General features: G+C 37.7%; 1 protein-coding gene across 13 annotated transcripts in view; it reads left to right on the forward strand.

The window, feature by feature from the left end:
* BicC (protein bicaudal C) overlaps nucleotides 1–25,132 on the forward strand; it is a 133,762-nt gene that overhangs the window by 84,138 nt on the left and 24,492 nt on the right. For 8 of the 13 annotated variants that reach the window (XM_070098140.1, XM_070098145.1, XM_070098151.1 and 5 more), the window contains 11 exons: nucleotides 8,936–9,112; nucleotides 11,285–11,517; nucleotides 11,798–11,926; nucleotides 12,619–12,728; nucleotides 14,479–14,587; nucleotides 14,825–14,990; nucleotides 15,170–15,283; nucleotides 20,130–20,315; nucleotides 20,991–21,188; nucleotides 22,939–23,112; nucleotides 23,723–23,842. In XM_070098140.1, coding sequence (XP_069954241.1) covers nucleotides 8,936–9,112; nucleotides 11,285–11,517; nucleotides 11,798–11,926; nucleotides 12,619–12,728; nucleotides 14,479–14,587; nucleotides 14,825–14,990; nucleotides 15,170–15,283; nucleotides 20,130–20,315; nucleotides 20,991–21,188; nucleotides 22,939–23,112; nucleotides 23,723–23,842 — 1,716 coding nt within the window. The remainder of the gene's footprint in view (nucleotides 1–8,935; nucleotides 9,113–11,284; nucleotides 11,518–11,797; nucleotides 11,927–12,618; nucleotides 12,729–14,478; nucleotides 14,588–14,824; nucleotides 14,991–15,169; nucleotides 15,284–20,129; nucleotides 20,316–20,990; nucleotides 21,189–22,938; nucleotides 23,113–23,722; nucleotides 23,843–25,132) is intronic. The other 5 variants (XM_070098144.1, XM_070098152.1, XM_070098142.1 and 2 more) reach the window with 4 other exon arrangements.

A 25,132-nucleotide genomic window follows, 5' to 3' on the forward strand; every position in this document is an offset into this window, starting at 1 on the left:
ATTCCTCAACTGGCATAGGATTCCCAGGGTTAGCCTCAAACCCTTCAAAATCCCTTTTGTCTACACATTCTGGCCACAGTTTCTTCCAAGATAAGATTTCGTTCGGATTTTTAACCCCGGAGGGTTAGCCACCCAGGATAACCCAAGAAAGTCAGTGCGTCATCGAAGACTGTCTAACTTATTTCCATTGGGGTCCTTAATCTTGTCCCCCAGGATGCGACCCACACCAGTCGACTAACACCCAGGTACCTATTTGCTGCTAGGTGAACAGGACAACAGGTGTAAGGAAACGTGTCGAAATGTTTCCACCCGCCGGGAATCGAACCCGGGCCCTCCGTGTGTGAAGCGGGAGCTTTATCCACCAGGCCACCGAGTTCAAGGTCCTCTTAGTCACTTCCTCCCAAGCCATACCTATAATGTTTACACAATTGAGGATGCTGAAGTGATCTCTCCAAAACTCTCTTAGAGTCAATTGAGTTTGAGGTCACTACAAAGCACCTTTCAAATGTAGCTTTTGTGTACAGTTTCTTGAAATTGGAAATGACCTGCTAGTCCATGGGCTGCAGGAGAGGAGTGGTATTAGGAGGCAAAAACTTGACCTTAATGAAGCTCATTTCCGCAGAAAGTGGCTCTGTCACGTCTGAAGGATGACCAGGAGCATTGTCTAATATCAGGAGGCACTTAAGGTCTAATTTCTTTTCAATTAGGTAATTTTTCACAGTGGGGGCAAATGCATGGTGTAACCAGTCGTAGAAAAAGTCCCTAATGACCCATGCCTTACTGTTTGCCCTCCACAGCACACACAAATTAGCCTTGAGGACATTGTTTTTCCTGAACACACTGGGAGTTTGAGTGATAAACCAATAAAGGCTTCACTTTGCAATTACCACTAGCATTGGCACACATCAACAGAGTAAGCCTGTCTTTCATAGGCTTATGTCCTGGGAGTGCCTTTTCTTCCTGAGTAATGTAGGTCCTGCTTGGCATTTTCTTCCAAAACAGGCCTGTTTTGTCACAATTAAACACTTGTTCAGGTTTCAGTCCTTCACTGTCTATGTACTCCTTGAATTCATGCACATATTTTTCAGCCGCTTTGTGGTCCGAACTGGCAGCCTCACCATGCCTTATCACACTATGTATGCCACTACGATTCTTAAATCTCTCAAACCAACCTTTGCTGGCCTTAAATGCATTCGCATCATCACTAGTTGCAGGCATTTTTCTAATTAAATCATCATGCAACTTCCTAGACTTTTCACATATGATCGCTTGAGAGATGCTATCTCCTGCTATCTGTTTTTCGTTTATCCACACCAATAACAGTCTCTCAACATCTTCTATCACTTGCGATCTCTGTTTCGAAAACAAAGTTGCACCTTTGGCAAGAACAGCTTCCTTGATTGCCGTTTTCTTGGCCACAATAATAACGATGGTTGATTGGGGTTTTGTGTACAACCTGGCCAGCTCGGAGACACGCATTCCACTTTCATACTTAGCAATGATCTCTTTCTTCATATCCATAGTAATTCTCACTCTTTTTGCTGTAGGGTTGGCACTAGAAGCTTTCTTGGGGCCCATGGAGACTTATTTTGCAGGTGCAATCACTAAAAAGGCTGTGATGATATGAAATGTTCCGATTGTATGCTGGGAAGCGACCGCGGTGGCTGGCTTGTAAACACTGGCACCCACGGAACAAGTGAGGCGGGCTCAGGCTGCACATGGACGCATCTCGAACGAATCGCGTTGAGCGAGATTTTAGCGCTAGCTGAGGCAAAAATTTTGCGTTAAAATGTATCGCTAGGCGGATTTAACGTTATGCAATGCGTTCGTTAGGCGAGGGTCCACTGTAAATGCTAGGGAGTTTGGGGGAGGGGTGGGATTAAATTATGGGGAATCAAATACAAAATGGGAATTAACACAGTTGCTTTTTGCTGATGATGCTGTGCTTATGGGAGATTCTCAAGAAAAATTGCAAAGTTTAGTGGATGAGTTTAGGAGTGTGTGTAAAGGTAGAAAGTTGAAAGGGAACATATAAAAGAATAAGGATATGAGGGGTATCAAATGATTTAGATAAAGAAAAATTGGATATCAGATTGGGGAGGAGAAGTATGGAAGAAGTGAATGTTTTCAGATATGTAGTCGGCAGATGGATTTATGAAGGATGAGGTTATTCATAGAATTGATGAGGGGAAAAAAGGCGAGTGGTGCGTTGAGGTATATGTGGAGACAAAAAACGTTATCTATGGAGGCAAAGAAGGGAATGTATGAAAGTATAGTAGTACCAACACTCGTATATGGGTGTGAAGCTTGGGTTGTGAATGCAGCAGTGAGGAGGTGGTTGGAGGGAGTGGAGATGTCCTGTCTAAGGGCAATGAGTGGTGTAAATATACAGAAAATTTGGGGTGTGGAAATTAGGAGAAGGTGTGGAGTTAATAAAAGTATTAGTCAGAGGGCTGAAGAGGGGTTGTTGAGGTGGTTTGGTCATTTAGAGAGAATGGATCAAAGTAGAATGACATGGAGAGCATTTAAATCTGTAGGGGAAAGAAGGCGGGGTAGGGGTCATCCTCAAAAAGGTTGGAAGGAAGGGGTAAGGGAGGTTTTGTGCGCGAGGGTCTTGGACTTGCAGCAGGCATGCATGAGCGTGTTCGATAGGAGTAAATGGAGACGAATGGTGTTTGGGACCTGACGATCTGTTGGAGTGTGAGCAGGGTAATATTTAGTGAAGGGATTCAGGGAAACCGGTTATTTTTATATAGCAGGACTTGGGTCCTGGAAATGGGAAGTACAATGCCTGCACTCTAAAGGAGGGGTTTCGGGATATTAGCAGTTTGGAGGGATATGTTGTGTTTCTTTATACGTATATGCTTCTAAACTGTTGTGTTCTGAGCACCTCTGCAAAAAAATGATTGTGTGAGTGAGGTGAAAGTGTTGAATGATGATGAAAGTATTTTCTTTTTGGGGATTTTCTTTCTTTTTCGGTCGCCCTGCCTCGGTGGGAGACAGCCGACTTGATAAAAAAAATGTTTATGTATACACATATATTACTACATGCACATATTATATACTACTATACATATCTTTCTTTCAACAAACCGGTTCTATCCCACTGAAGCAGGGTAGCCCGAAAAGAAAAAGAAAAAAAGTTTCTCTTTTTAACTATAGTAATGTATACAGGAGAAGGGGTTACCAGAACCTTGCTCCCGGCATTTTAGTCACCTCTTACGACATGCATGGCTTACAGAAGAAGATTCTGTTCCACTTCCCCATGGAGAACTACTACATATATACATGTATATTACATATTACTACACCTGTGGTGCCTCTGCCACCGTCTCTTTTTCTGTCTTTTTCTCCATTGTTTGTTGCTGAATAAACCTTATTGGCCTAGCACTTTCATATGAATATAAGGGTAATCTAGTTCCTTTGGTGGAAAGGCAGCCCATGCCATGGAAATTGCTCTCGAGTGTTTTTCTCTGTGAATTTTGAGCTACAGTATTTTCAGTTTGCTAAGATTGATTTTGGGTAGGTGGTTTATACGTTATTCATACAGCAGGTCATTGAATAAAATAGTTTCGTTATAGCGTTGATGAGAAAAAATTGAATGTTGCAGTGAGGAGAAGGCTGGAGGCAGTGGAGATGTCATGTCTGAGAGCAATGTGTGGTGTGAATATAATGCAAAGAATTCGTAGTTTGGAAGTTAGGAGGAGGTGCGGGATTACCAAAACTGTTGTCCAGAGGGCTGAGGAAGGGTTGTTGAGGTGGTTCGGACATGTAGAGAGAATGGAGTGAAACAGAATAACTTCAAGAGTGTATCAGTCTGTAGTGGAAGGAAGGCGGGGTAGGGGTCGGCCTAGGAAAGGTTGGAGGGAGGGGGTAAAGGAGGTTTTGTGTGCGAGGGGCTTGGACTTCCAGCAGGCATGCTTGAGCTTGTTTGATAGGAGTGAATGGAGACAAATGGTTTTTAATACTTGAAGTGCTGTTGGAGTGTGAACATAAGAAAGGAGGAACACTGCAGGAGGCCTGCTGGCCCATACTAGGCAGGTCCTTTACAATTCATCCCACTAACAAAACATTTGCCCAACCCAATTTTCAATGCCACCCAAGAAATAAGCTCTGATGTGAAAGTCCCACTCAAATCCAACCCCTCCCACTCGTGTACTTATCCAACCTAGATTTGAAACTACCCAAAGTCCCAGCCTCAATAACCCAACTAGGTAGACTGTTCCACTCATCAACTACCCTATTTCCAAACCAATACTTTCCTATGTCCTTTCTAAATCTAAACTTATCTAATTTAAATCCATTACTGCGGGTTCTCTCTTGGAGAGACATCCTCAAGACCCTATTAATATCCCCTTTATTAATACCTATCTTCCACTTATACACTTCGATCAGGTCTCCCCTCATTCTTCGTCTAACAAGTGAATGTAACTTAAGAGTCTTCAATCTTTCTTCATAAGGAAGATTTCTAATGCTATGTATTAATTTAGTCATCCTACGCTGAATGTTTTCTAACGAATTTATGTCCATTTTGTAATACGGAGACCAGAACTGAGCTGCATAATCTAGGTGAGGCCTTACTAATGATGTATAAAGCTGCAGTATGACCTCTGGACTTCTGTTGCTTACACTTCTTGATATAAATCCCAGTAATCTGTTTGCCTTATTACGTACGCTTAGGCATTGCTGTCTTGGTTTAAGGTTGCTGCTCACCATAACCCCCAAGTCCTTTTCGCAATCTGTATGGCTAAGTTCTACATCATTTAACTTATAAGTACTAGGGTTATGGGCACTCCCAAGCTTCAGAACCTTGCATTTATCTACATTGAACTGCATCTGCCACTTTTCTGACCAAGAATAGAGTTTGTTTAAATCCTCCTGAAGTTCCATAACATCTACGTTTGAATCAATTATCCTACCTATCTTTGTGTCATCGGCGAATTTGCTCATATCACTAGTAATTCCCTCAAGATCATTGATATATATTATAAACAACAACGGGCCCAAGACTGATCCCTGTGGAACACCACTTGTTACAGATCCCCACTCGGATTTAACCCCATTTATGGACACTCTCTGCTTCCTGTCAGTGAGCCATGACTCGATCCACGAGAGCACTTTTCCCCCAATGCCATGAGCTGCCACTTTCTTTAACAGTCTATGGTGCGGAACTCTATCAAAAGCCTTACTAAAATCTAAGTAAATAATATCAAATTCTTTATTGTGGTCAACAGCCTCAAAAGCTTTACTGAAGAAAGTTAATAAATTAGTTAGACAAGACCGGCCTCTTGTGAATCCATGCTGAGTATCATTAATCAAGCTATGCTTATCGAGATGGCTTCTTATAATCTCAGCTATAATTGACTAGTAATTTGCCTACAATTGAGGTCAGGCTTATTGGGCGGTAATTTGACGGTAACGACTTGTCCCCTGTTTTAAAAATAGGAGTTACATTAGCCATCTTCCACATATCAGACACTACACCTGTTTGAAGAGATAACTTAAAAATACTAGTTAATGGTTCACAGAGTTCCATTTTGCATTCCTTAAGAACCCTTGAAAAAACCTCATCAGGACCCGGCGACTTATTTTGCTTCAGTCTGTCTATCTGTTTCACAACCATCTCACTAGTTACTGTGATGTTACATAATTTATCTTCTTTTAGCCCACTGTAAAAATTAATTACTGGAATATTGTTAGTGTCTTCCTGTGTAAAAACTGAGAGAAAATAATTATTTAAAATCAAGCACATTTCATTCTCTTTGTCAGTAAGGTGCCCATAGTTATTTTTAAGGGGACCTATCTTATCTTTAACTTTTGTTCTATAGACCTGGAAAAAACTTTTTGGGTTAGTTTTAGAATCCCTAGCAACTTTAATTTCATAGTCCCTTTTAGCTTTTCTTATCCCCTTTTTAATGTCCCTCTTAATGTCAATATACTGATTCATAAGATGACCCTCACCTCTTTTGATACGCCTATAAATTCCTTTCTTATGCCCTAGTAGATATTTGAGCCTATTATTCATCCATTTTGGGTCATTTCTATTTGATCTAATTTCTTTATATGGGATAAACGCTCTTTGAGAAGCATGTATAGTGTTCAGAAAACTGTCATATTGATAGCTCTCTTCGTTACCCCAGTCAACAGATGATAAGTGTTCTCTAAGCTCTCTGAGCAAAGTAACATTTATGAAGGGGTTCAGGGAAACCGGCAGGCCGGACTTGAGTCCTGGAGATGGGAAGTACAGTGCCTGCACTCTGAAGGATGGGTGTTAATGTTGCAGTTTAAAATTTGTAGTGTAAAGCACCCTTCTGGCAAGACAGTGATGGAGTGAATGATGGTGAAAGTTTTTCTTTTTCGGGCCACCCTGCCTTGGTGGGAATCAGCCAGTGTGATAAAAAAAAAAAAAAAAAAAAAAAATACAAATTATTGTAAAATAAAAATTTGTGAAGTATACAATACTAATTGGTTCGCATAAATTCACAGTTTCGAAGAACCTGTCGATGAAACCCTCTCCAGGTATAGGGCTTACTGTACTTGAGAATTTTGAAAGGTCTCCATTGGAGTTCTCTGGCGGTTCAGTGAACTCGATGTTACCTCTTGTCACATAGGACCTCTTGAGTTGGGTAGGTTTAAATCATCCCTCTAGCTCTATACAGGTATTTTGAATGTGTATTTACAGTGTCCTCCATGTGCCTCATTGGAAGAGATGTTAGTCTTGCAGCTCTTACCTTAGACTGGTGAGGGAGCCAACTTCTTTGTTTTACAGTTTGTTTCTAAATCCTTGTAACATTAAAGATGATAAGTAAAAGGACACAAGCACAACTAATGTGACATTGTGGCAACGTTTTGCTCTCCAGGAGCTTTATCAAGCCATTATGGCTTGATATATATGGCTTGATAAAGCTCCTGGAGAGCATAACGTTGCCACAGTGTCACATTAGTTGCGCTTGTGTCCTTTTATCTAACATATTGTCAGTAATTCTACCAACATTAATACAAAGATGATAAATAGTAAATGTTAAGACTTCCCATACCTTTTCTCTGACCCAGGACTTGACTCCCATTTCTCCAGATTGAACCAAACTGGAGAAACACATCTCTATCCTTAAATGACTTAAGGCACCTAGAGTCAGTAATTTTAATTTGACCTATTTTATTCCATTTAATATGGCAAGTACATAAGTAAGTTTATTCAGGTAAACACACATACAATTACATAATTATCATACATAGCATATGTGTAAAAAAAATACCCCAAAAAAGTCAGTGACTCATTTTCATTGGGGTCCTTAGGTATTTCAGTAAAATAATTATTTTAGCAGCTTTCTCCAGCATTTTGTAATAGCATTTGTTGAGTAAAGTGGGATTAACTAGCAGTACACTTTAAAAAAAAATGCAATGTATCAATGAATTTGAAACATTAAGATCTTAAGGAGGCACTACTAAACTTGTGATGAGATATTAGCTGGGATGATAAAATGCTAATAAGGAACACCTTGAAATGATGTAAAGTCATACCCTGCCATATGTCATTTATTGGTTCCAAGAGCCTTGATGTAAACCGGTTTTTGACATAAACTGAACAAAATGCCTTAAAATGATGACAAACACCATAAAACTAGCATAAATAACTCACAAAAGAATATAACTATGTATTGCTAAACCTTAAAGAACACTAAGAACACATTTTAGTCATATTTTTTAAAGAATAATGAACACAATTAAAAAATCATGACATTGCTGAGTGACAAAGTTGGACATGATGTACGCCGAACTGAAATTACTCTAGAAAAGTGGCATAAAGGCAAATTTGATATGACTCCAACAACATGCTCATTGGAGAAGCCAGGTATAGATACTCAAAAAACCAGGGACAAAGGAATTAATGTACAATTGCTATGGATCCCATCACACATTGAATTACTCCTTCATAATAAAGTTGATATGTTAGCCAAGAAGAGTACCCAGAAGGAGAATGTAGAATATAACTTTGGTATATCTGTGTCTAGTATTAGGAATAATATTAGGAGAGAAGTAAATAATGAAAATGATTGTTATAGGAATGCAGTTAGAAGCCTGAGTAGATCTATAACCCACTATGATAACATGAACGTAGATAAGTATGTTTATGGAGCAACTTGCAATGTGAACACTGACTGATGTTATAGTGGCCAGGCTTAGGCTTGGTTACAAGTACTGACTGATGTTGTAGTGGCCAGGCTTAGGCTTGGTTACAAGTACTTCTGGCAGTTTTGGGAGACACACAGATGATGATCAAACTAAATACAAATTACATGATCAGGCATATGGTCACTGTCTTGAACACTGTGCTTAATTGTCCACTTATTGAGGAATAGAGGTAGACAGTATAATAACCTATGTGACATGTCAAGATATCTTATTAATGAAAATAAGATACCAGATATACTAAGGAAATTTCCTAAATTTGCTTGCAACAGATAAATGAACTGCACATGTGTAGATATAAATCCATATGTACACCTGTTAACCCTTTTGGGGCCTAGTTCCTAGGCCTTTTGTGTATCCATATGCTCTTGTGCTACCGTCCACAGGATGGATATAGGGTGCACAATAAACTAGCCACTTCGGTGGCAAAATCTAATCGATATAGGCCGATGTAAAGCAAGGTATGACTTTATTCCAAAGCTGTGATAATATTTAAAAATAGCCATACAGTTAGTATTCACTAGGGTAAAATATTTTTAGCATGACTGAACTTGAAAATGAAGTGTATACTAAAAATTTTAACGATTTTCAACATGATCATATTTTTGTGTCTTGGAGAGCATACATTAAGAAATAATTGTTCTGCTAATCCATAATCCATAGGTTAGTGGTGACACTCATTAGTCACAATTAACTAGTGAATTTAGTACTCTCATGGTATTTCAATTATGTTTACTTGGTGCAGATCCACATGTCAGAGTTGTGGGTTTGCCAGATGCAGTACAAGCTGCTGGTATGATGGTGAGGCAAGAGTTGGAACCTCACAACAAAGTGACGATGAAGCTGGACGTGTCATGGACACACCATTCTCACATCATTGGTAAAGGAGGAAACACCATTCAACCGGTTGTTAAGCGAACAGGTACCTTAGAGCATGCTAAATGAAAATATGTACTTGTCTAAGTTATTAATGAATACAGTACAGTAATGTGAAAGTAAAACAGGATGCTTTTCTGAGAATTTGTGATCCTGAATATAGAACTTTACTGATTTTTTTATTGTAATTAAATTTGATTGTATTTAGTAATGCGAAGAGATTTTGGTATGTGAAGTTGGGCATATATGTTAATCTGAGAACAAACAGTTTATTTCATAATGTAATTGCAGTGCATCTTTTGTACAGTATGCAGTAAAATTATCTAACATTTTCCTATTCACTTCTGGTATTAACTTGCCACTATGTCGAGTGTCTTTAGGGTACATCAGAAGTAAATGACCACATTTTGCCTATGATTTTCTACATAAACTTCGAACTGCAGCCATCTTGGTTATGACAGTTTTGATACGGAAACTGTTCCACAAACTTTTCACTTTGATCAATTTCCAGTTGCCCATCTAGCAGTTTGACAAACTTAGAGTTGCTGCCTCTTCGCTGTGTGTCAAATTGAACTTCTTGAAGTTATGAGGATTTGTATTATCCTACATGTTTTGGATCTTAAATAACTTGAGGAATAATCCTCTCATGCTTAATTTGAAACCATCAGTCACATAGAACTCAGTTTACATTGGTTCTATATTGAAAATTCCCCTTCAGGCTTTCTCCTACTAGCAGGTGTCAAATTGTCCAGTCGATGATGATGATTAATGATGATATAATATGCCTAGTATTAAGTAGTTTGTTAAGCATTAGGTTTAGTCTGCCCGAAATGCCTCGGCATGATAGTGGCTTTCTTTGTACTTAGCAAATAAAAATTGTAATTACACATTGTAAACTATGCAAAGAAATCAAATCCTTGATGATGATACTCATTTCTACACAAACACGATACAACCTATACAAGCCTAGCTGACATCAGTGACATACTATATAGAAAGCTCCTTGTTATGCAGAGCATTTTTGGCAACTTAGGTTAATATTTTCCCCAGGATGCAACCCACACCAGTCGGCTAACATCCAGGTACCTATATGCTGCTAAATGAACAGGGACAATAGGTGTCTTAAGGAAACCTGCCCACCATTTCTACCTCTACTGGGGATCAAACCACTGACAATGTCTGAGCTGAGCGTGCTACCAACCAAGCTACAGGACACCATGATGAATTTACTAACCCTTGTATAATTGAAATGATTCATAATGATTTTAACCTTAACAGAAAAAGTTTAGTCGTTTCTTGGTACTCTCTAGATAAGATTAAGTCAGCTGTGTTCTCCGAGGTTTGGCCCTCAATTTTTGCAGAAAATGTTTTGGGAAGTGGTAATTGTTTATAGTGAGAGTAATTGATAATTCTTCACAATATGGTCTGAAATGCACATTAATGACCCAAGTCCAATGTTAAGTTGCAGTAACTGTAACATAAAATGAATATTCAATTTTAATTTTAGTTACTGTATATAATTGCTTTCATGTGATGAAAATTTCCATGTCAGATGATAGGAAACACACACATTGTCCACTCATTATGAAAGACATTTGTAAGAATTTACTGTATCACTAATTTTTGTAACAATCATCATAAACATGAAAACTTGTGTTTTAAAAAAAAAAAAGGCACAATAATAATAATAATAATTAGTAATAATAATAATAATAATAATATGTTTACTTACCACAAGTACATGTACAAGGTATACAGACCATAGCTGATGTCAGTGACATACTACTATATAGAAAGCCCCTTGTTATGCAGAGCATTTCAGGCAAATTAGGTCAGTGTCCCAGGATGCGACTCACACCAGTCGACTAACACCCAGGTACCCATTTTACTGATGGGTGAGCATAGACAACAAGTGTAAAGAAACACGTCCAATGTTACTACCCTGGCTGGGAATCGAACCCAGACCCTTGCCGTGTGAAGTGAGAGCTTTAGCTACCAGGCCACCAGAGCCCTTACTGTGACTTGAACAATACACAGATAACTTCCACACAGGTTCAACTAGTTAATCATCCACATTGAACTGTAACATCGTCATGAGTTTTTGTGTGTGGATTATTCGTGCATCTTATTATGCAAAAATCGCAAAACAACCACGGGGGGAGTTGAATGATAGTAAGTGTTGTGGCTTTTTTTTATTTTTTTTTTATTTATTTTTTAGGTGTGAGCATCCACTTCCCTGATGGCAACAAGAACAGTGAAGTGCGGAAGAGCAATCAGGTGTCGATCAACAGCCGTGGGGAGGAGCTGGCCGGGCTGGAGGAGGCACGGGGAGCTATAAGGGAACTGACTCCTCTTATCTTCACTTTCACTTTGTCAGCAAGTGCCCAGTTCATTAGCATTTCAGATCCCAACATGCTTATACTCCATGTTCAGAACACGTATAATGTTCAGGTATGTTAGTGTTAATATGGAGATGTTTTACTTAGTAATAGTAAAAGGTCTCCTTGTGCTATAATTGTCTTTTTTTAATTAGTTGATGACTCAACTATACTTCAACTAGATTTAATATTATATTGTAAATAAAACAGACATTAAAAAGGCTGAAGTTTATATTAATTGCCTTGAGTTTTTAACCAATACAGTCAAGTTCATAAATAAAATAAATGGAGATTTCCAGATTATACAAAATTAAATTGCTCTATTTTTGTGTTTTCTTAATTTTTTCATATAGGTGGACCTTAAGTTGACTGATGACACGTCGCCTCTTATTGTGGGTTCAGTCCGGGGAAGTGAATGGGATGCAGCCCGGGTCAAGGAGGCAACACTGTGCATCTTGCAGGCATATTGTGACAGACTTGCAGTAAGCATAGATTTAATGAAATGATATAGATGCTTTGTTCTACTTAACTGATTTTTTTTTTCCTAAAAAACATACCTGTATAGAAATACAGGAGGGTCCCACTTATACAGCAGGTTAGGTTCCAGGCTACTGCTGTAAAGTGAAACATGGCCTTTTTTCACTTTCAAATGAACAATATAGCTAGGCCTAAAATATGCATATACAGTACACATATTGCATAACTTAAAATATTTTTGTCCTTAACTTATAGTGAGTGGTGAATATATTTATTGTAGGAAGTCTGAATAAATGAAGAATGGGTATAATTGAAAACTGATGCATTAGCAAAATGCCGTAAAATGAAGTGCTATAAAGCAGGGCTTGCCTGTACTGTACTGTAATGTGTGTGCTTTCTTGAATTTTACACTGGGGGTGCATATACAGTGGACCCCCGTTTAACAATATTTTTTCATTCCAGAAGTATGTTCAGGTGCCAGTACTGACTGAATTTGTTCCCATAAGGAATATTGTGAAGTAGATTAGTCCATTTCAGACCCTCAAACATACACGTACAAACGCACTTACATAAATACACTTACATAATTGGTCGCATTGGGAGGTGATCGTTAAGAGGGGTCCACTGTATAATAGCTTGGTTAGCATCCCATTACAGTACCGTTGCATATACTATTTAATCTGTACAATGTCAACAGAACCAAATGCCTGTGCAGATGACAGTGGAAATATCTCCACAGCACCACTCTTTTGTTCTGGGGCGAAACAATGAGACTCTTAAACGCATCATGCAGCGAACTGCGACAAAGTAAGTGCCTCTAATAAATTGGTAATTCTTGAGATTTTATAGGTAAATCTTTCAAATAAAATTGTTGAAGTTTGAAGCTCTTAAATTTATTGTGTATTCTCTTTCAAACAAAATCAACTCGCCTATACCAAACAAAAACCAACTCATCTGGACCAAACAAAATCAACCCATCTGTACCAAATAAAATTAACCCATCTGTACCAAACAAAATCAACCCATCTGTACCAAACAAAATCAACCCATCTGTACCAAACAAAATCAACCCATCTGTACCAAACTAAATCAATTCATCTGTACCAAACAAAAATCAAATCATCTGTACCAAACAAACCAACTTGCCTATACCAAACAAAAATCAGCTCGCCTATACCAAACAAAACTAACTCGTCTAACTACTACCTGTCTCTTCCCCATCTCTTATAATTGTTCCATAGCCTGAAATCATAGAGCCAGTTAGAAACTACTTAAGAAATTCCAATTAACTCAAGATCACTCGGTCAGTTTAAAGTATTAATACATAAACTTGCACTATTTTTGCTACCTCGCTTTTTAATAATAATGCATACTTAAAATTGTACTACTAAATACCTGTTTAATAATAATAGTATCTTTATTTCTACAAGCACATGTACAAGGTATACAGGCCTAGCTGACATCAATGACATCCTATTATATAGAAAGCCGCTTATGTTAAGCATTTCAGGCAAATTAGGTCAGTTTTTGTCCCAGGGTGCGACCCACACCAGTTGGCTAAGTAAGTTAGTTTATTCAGGTATGCACAAATACAGTTATATAGAATTATCATACATTGCAGCATATGTGTAGAGAACCTAGGATAACCCAAAAAAGTCAGTGACTTATTTCCCAGGTACTACTTATTTTATATATTTTATACTGATGAGTAAACAGGGACAGCAGGTGTCTTAGGGAAACGCATCCCTAATGTTTTCCAGCCATACATACAGAGGTACAAAAAAATACAGGTAAGAGCAGCATGCCAAAGCCACTTGTATGCTTAGCATTACGGGCTGGCTTAAAATTAACTTAAGATTAACTAAGCAATGATGTAATCAGTGATAAAACATTATTGTAAACAGATAACAATAAAGCACAAATGAGTATTACGAAGACAGGTCATATGGTTGCATGCATTGCTGTACATTCAGTCGAATGGAGTATTCTGTTAGGTAGTGTATTTAAAAAATAACAGTTAGATTGGGTCTTAAGTTTAACATTTATGTGATATAATTGTGAGAAACATTTAAGATATACAATTTATAAGGTTCAGTTATTCAGTACTTATTTGGTTTTGGGTGAGTAAGTGATCTTTGAGAAGAGACTTGAATTTATAAACAGGTAGATATTCAAACTCCAGACCTCAGTGTGTGAGCTGAGTGCGCTAGCGATAGTCTTAAGTAGTCTGTAAGCATTAATATTAGTCTGCCTGAGATGCACAGTATCCTGGTGCCTTTCTTTTATGTTTAACAATATTTCCTGGAGGTGGGAAGTACAATGTTTGCACTTTAAAGGAGGGGTTTAGGATGTTGACTGTTAGAATGACATCTAAGCTGTCATATATGGGCACTTTTGCAAAGACTGTGATTGTGTGAATGATGGTGAAAAATTTTCTTTTTTTGGGTCATCAAGCTTTGGTGGGAGACAGCTGACATGTTAATTAAAAAAAAAATTATTACCTGTAAACTACATTTTTTTATACTTCACCAAGAAATAAAATTTGTTTTTGTAACAGGATAACATTCCCAGACAGTAATGACATTTCCACACCTCTGCTAAAGAAGTCGACCGTCACTATTTCAGGAGCCATAGATAATGTTTACCTTGCTCGACAGAATATTGTAGTAAGTATAAACATAAAAGTATTTTCTTGTTATTCTTCACTGAGGTGAATAGATAGTTGATATAACTTTCTAATTTTTCCAACTAAATGCTTTTATAAGTAACCAAATACTTAAGTGCCAAATGAGAGAGAAAATATAGTAAAGTTAATCTTTTGAGCCCATCTTTATTTTGTCAGTACACTATTAAGGTAAAAAAGATAATATACAAAATAATATTAACCATTAATGCTTTTACAGGGAGCTTTACCTTTAGTCCTAATGTTCGACTTGATGCCTGACCAAATGGTTGATTCAAATGAGGTGTCACAGATTATGCAGACCCTTGATATTCACATAATCATCAAGAATAAGAGACTAGATGGTCGGCGACCTGTTATTATAAAAGGGGCAGAAAGAAATGCAGGTGTGACTAACAGTGCATGTTTCTAAACCATAGTACGCTGTTTGTGAACCTTTGAAAAATTTGAACATAATTGTGGATATGTGATATACAGTGTAATGCAAGCATCAAACAAATTCATAACTTAGCAAGTGAAAATCTAAGCTATTACAATGCTTTATGATAAATTTCCTATGATCAAGGTAACATCTACGAGGCTTGGCGGTTACTAGCTAAGGCAGAGAAAATTCCTCCTAAGGCTCGTATCCCTCCAACATACCACATTCCTGATGCAGCACCACTGTATGGGCTTGCCAGTAAGTAATGAACACTAAGGATAACTATTAAGCCATTATTACAAACTTAAAACTGTGTGTTTGTATCATAAATTGTACTACCTCATCTTAATAATAGCATAAAATATTCAGTACTTGTAATCTATCACACTTCACCTGTCTAGACTTAAGTAGTCTTTAAGTATTAAATTAAGTCTCCCCAAAATGCCTTGGCATAATAATGGCTTTCTTTGTACCAATCAAGTTATGAAATGTAAACACACATTGTAACCTTAATAAAGAAATAAAATTTGATTTGATAAGTAATGAAAGAATTGCTATTACTGTTAAAACTACATAGTGGCAAGAACTATTGCAGGACATTGTGACAGGCTCTGAAAAGTCTTTTCGTCTTGTATTTTCTAGGTTTTGTCAAAGGTATATGCCCTTTTATATATACTGTGTACAATATATGGTGTACAGCATGTGCATTTTATAAGAAAATAAGAAAGAAGGAACACTGCAGCAAGCCTACTGGCCCATGCGAGGCAGGTCCAATTCTCCTACCGGCTTAAGCCAATGCCCTAACCTAGTCAGGTTAGGTCATGTTCACTTACGGGAAGAGCACGGCATCTGACCTAGTAGCACAAGCTAGTCAGGTCCAACTCGCATCCACCCACACCCACTCGTGTATTTAACGTATTTTTGAAACTACACAATGTCTTGGCTTCTATGAGAGTACTCGGGAGTTTGTTCCACTCATCCACAGCTCTATTACCAAACCAGTGCTTTCCTATATCCTCTCTTAATCTGAATTTTTCCTGAATCAGTTTGGATTCAGGACTAATAAAAGAATAAGCGATGCTATTATACACATGCTAGAACTAATATACACCACCCTCGAGAAGAAAGAAGTCCCACTGGGAATCTTTATTGATTTACGTAAAGCTTTTGATACAGTCGACCATGATTTGCTGCACGTTAAATTAGCACACTATCGTATAAGAGGGCACTCCCTTAACTACCTAAAGTCATACCTTAGTAACAGAAGCCAGTACGTGTACACAAATGGAGCTAATTCTTCCAATTATAGTTGGGGTCCCACAAGGACACTTCCTTGTGGGAAGTGTCCTCTCTCATTTATATCATCACAACTACTCAGACCCATATTATTTGCAGATGACACAACATAAGTCTTCTCTCACCCAAACCCAGTCATACTGGCCAACACTGTTAATTGTGAATTACAGAAAATATCTACCTGGATGATGACTAACAATTTTACACTCAATACTGATAAAACTTATTTCATTCAGTTTGGAAACAGTCACAAGTGTTCCACTTAACATAATGCTAAACGGATCACCCATCACAAGACACACAGGGGAAAATTCCTAGGAATCCTCTTTGACAGTAGCCTTAAATTCCAGACCCATATACAGCAAATTTTTAAGAAAATCTCTAAGACAGTAGGCATACTATCAAAGATAAGGTACTATGTTCCACAATCAGCTCTCCTTGCACTGTATCACTCACTCATTTATCTTTATCTTGCCTATGGAATTTGTGCATGGGGATCAACATTAAATCACATAAGACCACTAATAACCTAGCAAAAGGCTGCAGTCAGAATAATGATAAATTCCCACTACAGACAGCATACTCCGCCAATATTTAACCCTTTGACTGTCGCAGACGTACATATACGTCTTACAAGGTACCGTGTTTGACATATACAGTGGACCCCCGGTATTCGATGGCATCGGTATTCGATAAATCTGGTATTCGATGCATTATATCGCAAAAAATTTTCTTCGGTATTCAATACGATATGTACGAGACCTGTCCATGTGTGGCCAGAACTGCCCCGTGTGCCAGTGTTTACAAGCCAGCCAGTGTGCGCGCATCTAAGGATACATTCGGTACATTCCATATTATCACTGTGTTTGGTGCTTGTTTCTGCAAAATAAGTCACCATGGGCCCCAAGAAAGCTTCTAGTGCCAACCCTGTAGTAAAAAGGGTGAGAATTAGTATGGAAATTAAGAAAGATTTTGAAGGGTTTGGGGCTAACCCTGAGAAGCCTATGCCAGTTGTGGAATCCATTGTCTACTTCAAAAATTAAGGAAATGTGTGCACAGTGGGTTGAACTGCAAACCTTTATGAATGAAAATCACTAACACAGCTATTGCAAGCCGTGCTGGTGACTATTACAATGACAATGTTGTGGCCCATTTTAGACAAATCGTAAAGGAACGGGAGGTACAGAGCTCTATGGACAGATTTGTTGTGTGACAGAGATCTAGTGACATTAAAAGAAGGGAAGTAACCCTGGAAAAGGACTTGCTACCTCAAGTCCTAATGGAAGGGGATTCCCCTTCTAAACACTTAACACCTCTCCCCTCCTCCCATCCCATCAATCATCACCAGATCTTCATTAAAGGTAAGTGTCAATTATTTTATTGTTATTGTGATCATTCTATTGCATTAAACTTAATATTTCATGTAGTAAATTTTTTTTTTTTCATACTTTTGGGTGTCTTGCACGGATTAATTTGATTTCCATTATTTCTTGTGAGGAAAATTGATTCGGTTTTCGATATTATCGGTATTCGATGAGCTCTCGGGAACGGATTAATATCGAATACCGGGGGTCCACTGTACTCATAAATTCTAGCGGCTTCAAATCAAGCAGGAGAAAGCTGGTAGGCCCACATGTGAGAGAATGGGTCTGTGTGGTCAGTGTGCACCATATAAAAAAAAATCCTGAAGCACGCAGTGCATAATGAGAAAAAAAAAACTCCGACCTTTTTTTTTTTTTAATTAAAATGCTGACTTTGTGGTCTATTTTCGTATAGTATTTATGGTTGTATTCTCGTTTTCTTGGTCTCATTTGATAGAATGGAAAACATATTATAGAAATTGAGGTGATTTTTGATTGATTTTACTATAAAAAGAACCTGGAAATGGAGCTCAAAGTAGGGGAAATGTTTGATTTTTGCCAATGTTCAAAAGTAAACAAATGATGTCATTGTCCAATAAATGTCCAACTAGCCATTCTAATATGCAGTCATGAATGGGTTGATGTTATTTATACAATTATTACAGTATTGCAGTAGTCTGCATAATAGTAAGTCTTCTATTTTTTGTTTGAATAAAAATTCAAAATAGAAAGCAAGAGTAATATCAGAGGGGCCTAGAGACATGACTGATGAACAAAGTAACTGTTATTTTAGAGCCAGGAATGTCTGCATTATTCATTCTGGACCTTATTTTGAAATTGTCATATTTTTTAATTTTCGTGAAAATGGCCAAATTGCAAATTTCTGACCACATTATTGGGTAGTTGAAATCGGTAAATGGGCAGTTTCTTGTACTCTATCGATAGAAAAAATGGAGTTCTAAAGAAATAGCTATGAGTTTGGTCGACTGGAATAACAGAATTAACTGAAAATAGGGCTCAAAGTGGGCAAAATCGCCGATTTGTAAATATCGCCGAGGTTGCTAACTTTGCGAGAGCATAATTCCGTCAGTTTTCCATCAAAATTCGTTTTTTTGGTGTCATTACAATCGGGAAAAGATTCTCTATCATTTCATAAGAAAAAATAATTTTTTTTTTTTTTTTTTTTTTTTTTTAAATTTTGCGACACCAGGAGACACCTCAGGATTGGGGGTTGCGACAGTCAAAGGGTTAACAGAACGCACGACCATAACACAAGACATAGGTCACTTTTTGATTACCCCAAGTCCACATCACACTGTGTAAGAACTGTGCACATAAAGGGTCCCAAAATTTAGAATTTATTACCAGTAAATACTAAAGTAAACCTGTCTGAACCTCAAATTAAGACTCTTCTCAAAAACCATCTACTCACCCTAAACTAAATATTCAGTACTTGATACTTAAATTTGCCAGAAGATCTCCCAATTACCTAAATCTTAACACTTCAAAATTTAGATACCCAAAGCTCATACATAACTTAATACTACATTGTAGTATAAATACCTGCACTTACACCATAATGTATTATTCTCGTACTGTAAACTACTTTCACCAATGCTCAATATTATATTCCAGTAATATAACTTAAAGATTTACTGTTGATATACAGTAAATACTTTCAAATTGTGTCCCAATGTAATATCCCCAGATTATAACTTGAGTAAACTTACTGTCTGCTTTAAATAAAAACAGATGTGCAACTTAAACTATGATCAATTTCTCTAGTATTAAGTAGTCTGTGAGCCATTAATTTTAGTCTGGCATGATAGTGGCTCTTTTCACTGCAACTTATTATTGTAACTACAGAATCTCCATGAAAACTTAGAAAGAAATAAAAATTGTATTGTTGCCAGAAAGTTAATTTGAACTTGATAAAGTTAACTTCAATTTGCAAATTTGCACCTGTCCGATATGGCCCTCCCCCTCCTTCCCCCCCCCCCCAAGTAACATGATGTATACTCAGCATACATCATATTGGAGAGATGCTTTAATGCTCTTTTTTCTGGTTTGCATTGAAAAATCATCATTAACATCTGGTACCAAATGACATTACTGGATTGCATTAGTCATTTTTGTGATATTTAATTTTTAAACATTTTCTTCTTTCAACCCGTCGGTCGTCTCCCACTGAGGCAGGTGACCCCAAAAAGAAAGGAACGCTTTACTATTATAATAATAATGTAATGTATAAAATGCTGTACACCATTTACTAGATAATATAGAGTATACATAAAAGTGGAGTGTATAGTAGTAGTAGTTTTTCGAATGCCTGTATTATGCTGTGTCGTCGTCGTGCTGTTTTGTCTTGTTTGTGCATTTGTTATAAATAGTTTTTTTGGTTTGCTACAAATTTGCATTAGTTGTCACTGACACTAGTTTATTTCTAGCAGATCTGAACCTGAGTCAGTGGTTGGGAGGTGGAAGTGGGGGTTCATCACCCCTCCCATCTCCAACAGGCACTCCAAGCCCTCAGGTCCACCCTAGTGCACTGTGGGGAAGTCTAACCCCTTCTAGTAGTCCGCTTCCTTCACACCTGTCATGTACACAATACAGCACCATGTTCGACCCACCTTGTAAGTGCACCTTTTATTTCAGTCAGTTATAGTAAGTTAATTTTATTGTAGACTGTTCCTACTGTATATTACTAAGTGTATTTACACATTCGTAATCGGTATAGATTTTTTGATGAATGTATTTTTAAAAGCCGACCCCTCAAGGAAGTTCCTTGATGTTGGTGAGGGGCTCTTGATCTAGGGAATTGGATCTGTGCTCCAGTTCCTTAAATACCTTCCATATCCTTCCCACAGGCACTGCATAATCCTATGGGTTTAGTGCTCCCCCTTGATTATAATAATAATAATTTAAGTCTCCCTGCCTCGGTGGGAGACGGCTGACTTGTTGAAGAAAAAAAAAAAAATTTAAGTCAAATTTCATAGAAAATAAATGTAATTTTTTTTCAATACACCGGCTGTTTCTCACCAAGGCAGTGTGATCCAAAAAGAAAACAAAAGTTTTTCTTTTTACTTGTAATAAAAATGTATTTTCTTTCATTCAACAAACCGGCCGTATCCCACCAAGGCAGGGTGGCCCAAAAAAGAAAAACGAAAGTTTCTCTTTTTAAATTTAGTAATCTATACAGGAGAAGAGGTTACTAGCCCCTAAAAATGTATTTATACAAATTATATTTTCATAGGGAGTAGTGTCTTCATAAATGTGTAAATACCATCTCAAAATCTCTCTTTATGCAGCTTCATACTACACAACAAACTTGCTTCTCCAGTCAAGTTCCTCCAGCTGCAACAATAACAACAGCAACATGCCAAATAACAACCTCAACAACTGTATCTTGCCAAAAGATACAGGAGGACTTACCATGAGTTCAGGAGTCAACTTAAACTCTCTTGTCAGTGGGATCAACAGTATGACTATCTCAAATGGTGTGGATGGTAATGTATTATTTGTATCCAGTATTTTAAAATGTGCAAGTTCCTTTTTCCAAATGTTATAAGACCTTTTGGTTTGGTGTACTATTGTCCCATGAATGTGTAAGATTTATTACACTACAATGATCATTTTTTTAACACAACAGCGGTCTCCCACTGAGGCAGGGTGACCCAAAAAAGAAGAAACTTAAAGTACTATCAACAAATTTTACTAATTGATAGCTTCTGACTTACTAAGGCTTTCCTAATGAAAGGAGAGGTAGTGCTCGTGCAGCAAATAAAATACAGCCTCTCCTCACTTAACGACTGAGTTCTGATCCTAAGACCACATTATTAAACGAATGTGTTGCTAAGTGAGGAGCGTACTATAATGGTATGTAGATGAATGGTTCATACTATAATGGCAGTGCATTTGTGTCAACCATCTTTGATACTGTTTTAATGTCACCTTTGCACCATTTATAATGCACATACAATACACACATTACTTACTTTAAAATATTTTTGTGCTTAGCTTATAATGAGTGGTGAATATATTTATTGTAGGAAGTCTGAATAAATGAAGACTGTGTATAATTGAAAACCACAGCATTAGCAAAATGCCGTAAGCAAAGTGCTGTGAAATGGAGCCTGATTGTAATTCACTGAGGGGTTTAGTATTCAGTGTCGGTTTCTTTTCCCCCCTTCCCCTCAAAAGTTACTTAACAACATATCAACAACTCTTCAACCCTGTCAAGTACTGAATATATACCAGTAAAGCCATCTAAACTGTCATGTCTGGGCATCTCTGCAAAGACAATGATATTGTGTTAATGATGGTGAAAGTGGTTTTTCTTTTTTGGGGTCGCCCTGCCTTGGTGGGAGACGGCCGTCATGTTAAAGAAAAAAATATGCATACAGGATTTCAACCAAAATAGAGTACAGGAAACATTTATCTTTCATAATGTTAATGTCGTCTTACCATTGATTGTGCCATGTTGAATTGTACATTTGGTTTGCTGTATCTACTTCATTTAGAGGAAGGCTGGGCTCTAGCTCTTGATACTGCTTCTTAATATTACTGTATGTACAGGTTTATCAAATTAATTGTTCAAATCAGTCTAATCAAAATTTTGATTTTCCAAACGTTACATAGAAATATAAAGAATTGAAAATCAAATAGTATGCACAGCATTGAGCAGACCTAAATAATACTAAATAGTCACATAGATCTGTTACTTAATAATAGGCCTTAACATGAATTTGCATACGTGAGGATTAGATTACTAGAATGTTAAGTTAATATAACAGGTGATGTGAAGAGATGATAATTTTGACTAGATTAACAATTTGGTTATGATTGAGTGGTAGAACCATAGTGGTGATGAAAATTAATGATCATATACAATCAACTTGCATAATATAACATTCATGTCATATTTAGGTGTTTTTTCCAACAATATTGAAGCAATTAGCAAGGGCAAGCTGGCATGTTTAAAAGTCTAATCACACGTGGTATAATGGGGTAACCTCTGGTTGCGACTGCAAATTTGGTTTCATTACAAATATCTTATCATTTAGCAACAATTTTGACCCCATTTTATTAAAGTGAGAAAAATGGGGTCAAGAAAATAAATTGTTTATAAATTTAAACAAGACTAAAATACTGTGGATCAGTAGTGCTAGTTTGGCTTATCCAGGGTAGAAATGATTGCATTTAGTTATGGCTTCTAATGAATGGCAGTTAATTCTTAGCTACCATTTTTCCTCATAGCTTTTGCAGATGCTTCATGTGGAACAAGCAGTAACAGTGGGAGTTCTCTGTCATCCCCAGCACCATCTCCTCGAGACCCATCGCCAGACCAGGTCATCAACAGCCACATGTCCACCACCTCCCACCAGAGTCAATATATGGACACAGACTCTACCACCACGGATGAAATAAATGGTAAGCACCAATTATGCCCATCCTGCCCAAATTTTGTGCCCTGACTTGACTTTTCTCCCAGTTATTCCTCCAATTCAACCCAACCTAAGCTCATCACCCACGGGAAAGATCTTTAGCCTCTCAAAATCAGACTTAAACTAGCATATTGGAGCAGTGGGGTACTAAGGGTAATAACATGAATTATAGAATATTTACTGCACTGGAACTAGGGCATCAGGATTTGGGTATTCCTAGTAGAATCTCTGTGATCAATTGTTTCTCAATATTTCAAGTTAGCAAGTTAATAAAGATGTCAGTAAATTGAGGTTGTCAACAACTATTTGTTTAAAGTGTTGGAAAATTAAATAGTTCTAAAGCCTTTTAAATTGTACAGATCTAATCAAATTGCCAAAGTCAAAAATATTTAAAAAATTTAGACATTAGTGTGGTCAAGAAGTGGGATAACTTGGAATTAAAGTTAATGATGGCTCAAAATGGTGGCTCAAACTGTAGTAGACATTCGATATTTTGTCAGTCAGAATAAGTAGCTGGATTCTTAAGAAATATGCTGGCTGCATATATTTTAAAATACTGCTTTATAAATGTGCTTGATAGCCATATTGTTTTGCAGCAATATCTGCGTTACTGACAGACATTGACCGCCGAGCTCCTGGGTGTGAGAAAAAGCGTATAGAGATGGCCGCACTAAAGATGACAGACTACAATTCAAAGAAAGTCCAGGCAGCTAAAGGTTAGAGAATCTATTGAATAGAAAAACCAATCATTGATATACTTAAGCTTATAGTTAAGAGACATTCATGTCAGCAGCTTATCTATAAATGAATATGGAGATAAAAGGTATAAAATACTGACACGATGGAAAAATAAACACAAATGCAGTATAATGCAATCCTTTATTGACAATGTTTTGCCCACACAGTGGACTTTATCAAGTCACAAACAGATCAGTTTGTGAATTGATAAAGCCCACTGTGGGTGAAACATTGTCAATAAAGGATCACACTATATTGCATTTGTTTATTTTTCCATGAATAAATACTTTGGTGAACACTGAATGTTTAAAGTTTCAACCTTAATTTTTGCCACACAATTGGATAACAAAAAGATTAGATGATGAAAGATTGGATATCAGATTGGAGGGAGAGAGTATGGAGGAGGTGAATGTATTCAGATATTTGGGAGTGGACATGTCAGCGGATGGGTCTATGAAGGATGAGGTGAATCATAGAATTGATGAGGGGAAAAGGGTGAGTGGTGCACTTAGGAGTCTGTGGAGACAAAGAACTTTGTCCTTGGAGGCAAAGAGGGGAATGTATGAGAGTATAGTTTTACCAACGCTCTTATATGGGTGTGAAGCATGGGTGATGAATGTTGCAGCGAGGAGAAGGCTGGAGGCAGTGGAGATGTCATGTCTGAGGGCAATGTGTGGTGTGAATATAATGCAGAGAATTCGTAGTTTGGAAGTTAGGAGGAGGTGCGGGATTACCAAAACTGTTGTCCAGAGGGCTGAGGAAGGGTTGTTGAGGTGGTTCGGACATGTAGAGAGAATGGAGCAAAACAGAATGACTTCAAGAGTGTATCAGTCTGTAGTGGAAGGAAGGCGGGGTAGGGGTCGGCCTAGGAAAGGTTGGAGGGAGGGGGTAAAGGAGGTTTTGTGTGCGAGGGGCTTGGACTTCCAGCAGGCATGCATGAGCGTGTTTGATAGGAGTGAATGGAGACGAATGGTTTTTAATACTTGACGTGCTGTTGAAGTGTGAGCAAAGTAACATTTATGAAGGGGTTCAGGGAAACCGGCAGGCCGGACTTGAGTCCTGGAGATGGGAAGTACAGTGCCTGCACTCTGAAGGAGGGGTGTTAATGTTGCAGTTTAAAAGCTGTAGTGTAAAGCACCCTTCTGGCAAGACGGTGATGGAGTGAATGATGGTGAAAGTTTTTCTTTTTCGGCCCACCCTGCCTTGGTGGGAATCGGCCAGTGTGACAATAAAAAAAATAAATAATAAATTGGAGTAGTCTATAGAAA

The sequence above is a fragment of the Cherax quadricarinatus genome, chromosome 61 (assembly GCF_038502225.1).
Source record: "Cherax quadricarinatus isolate ZL_2023a chromosome 61, ASM3850222v1, whole genome shotgun sequence".
Taxonomy (NCBI): Eukaryota; Metazoa; Arthropoda; class Malacostraca; order Decapoda; family Parastacidae; genus Cherax; species Cherax quadricarinatus.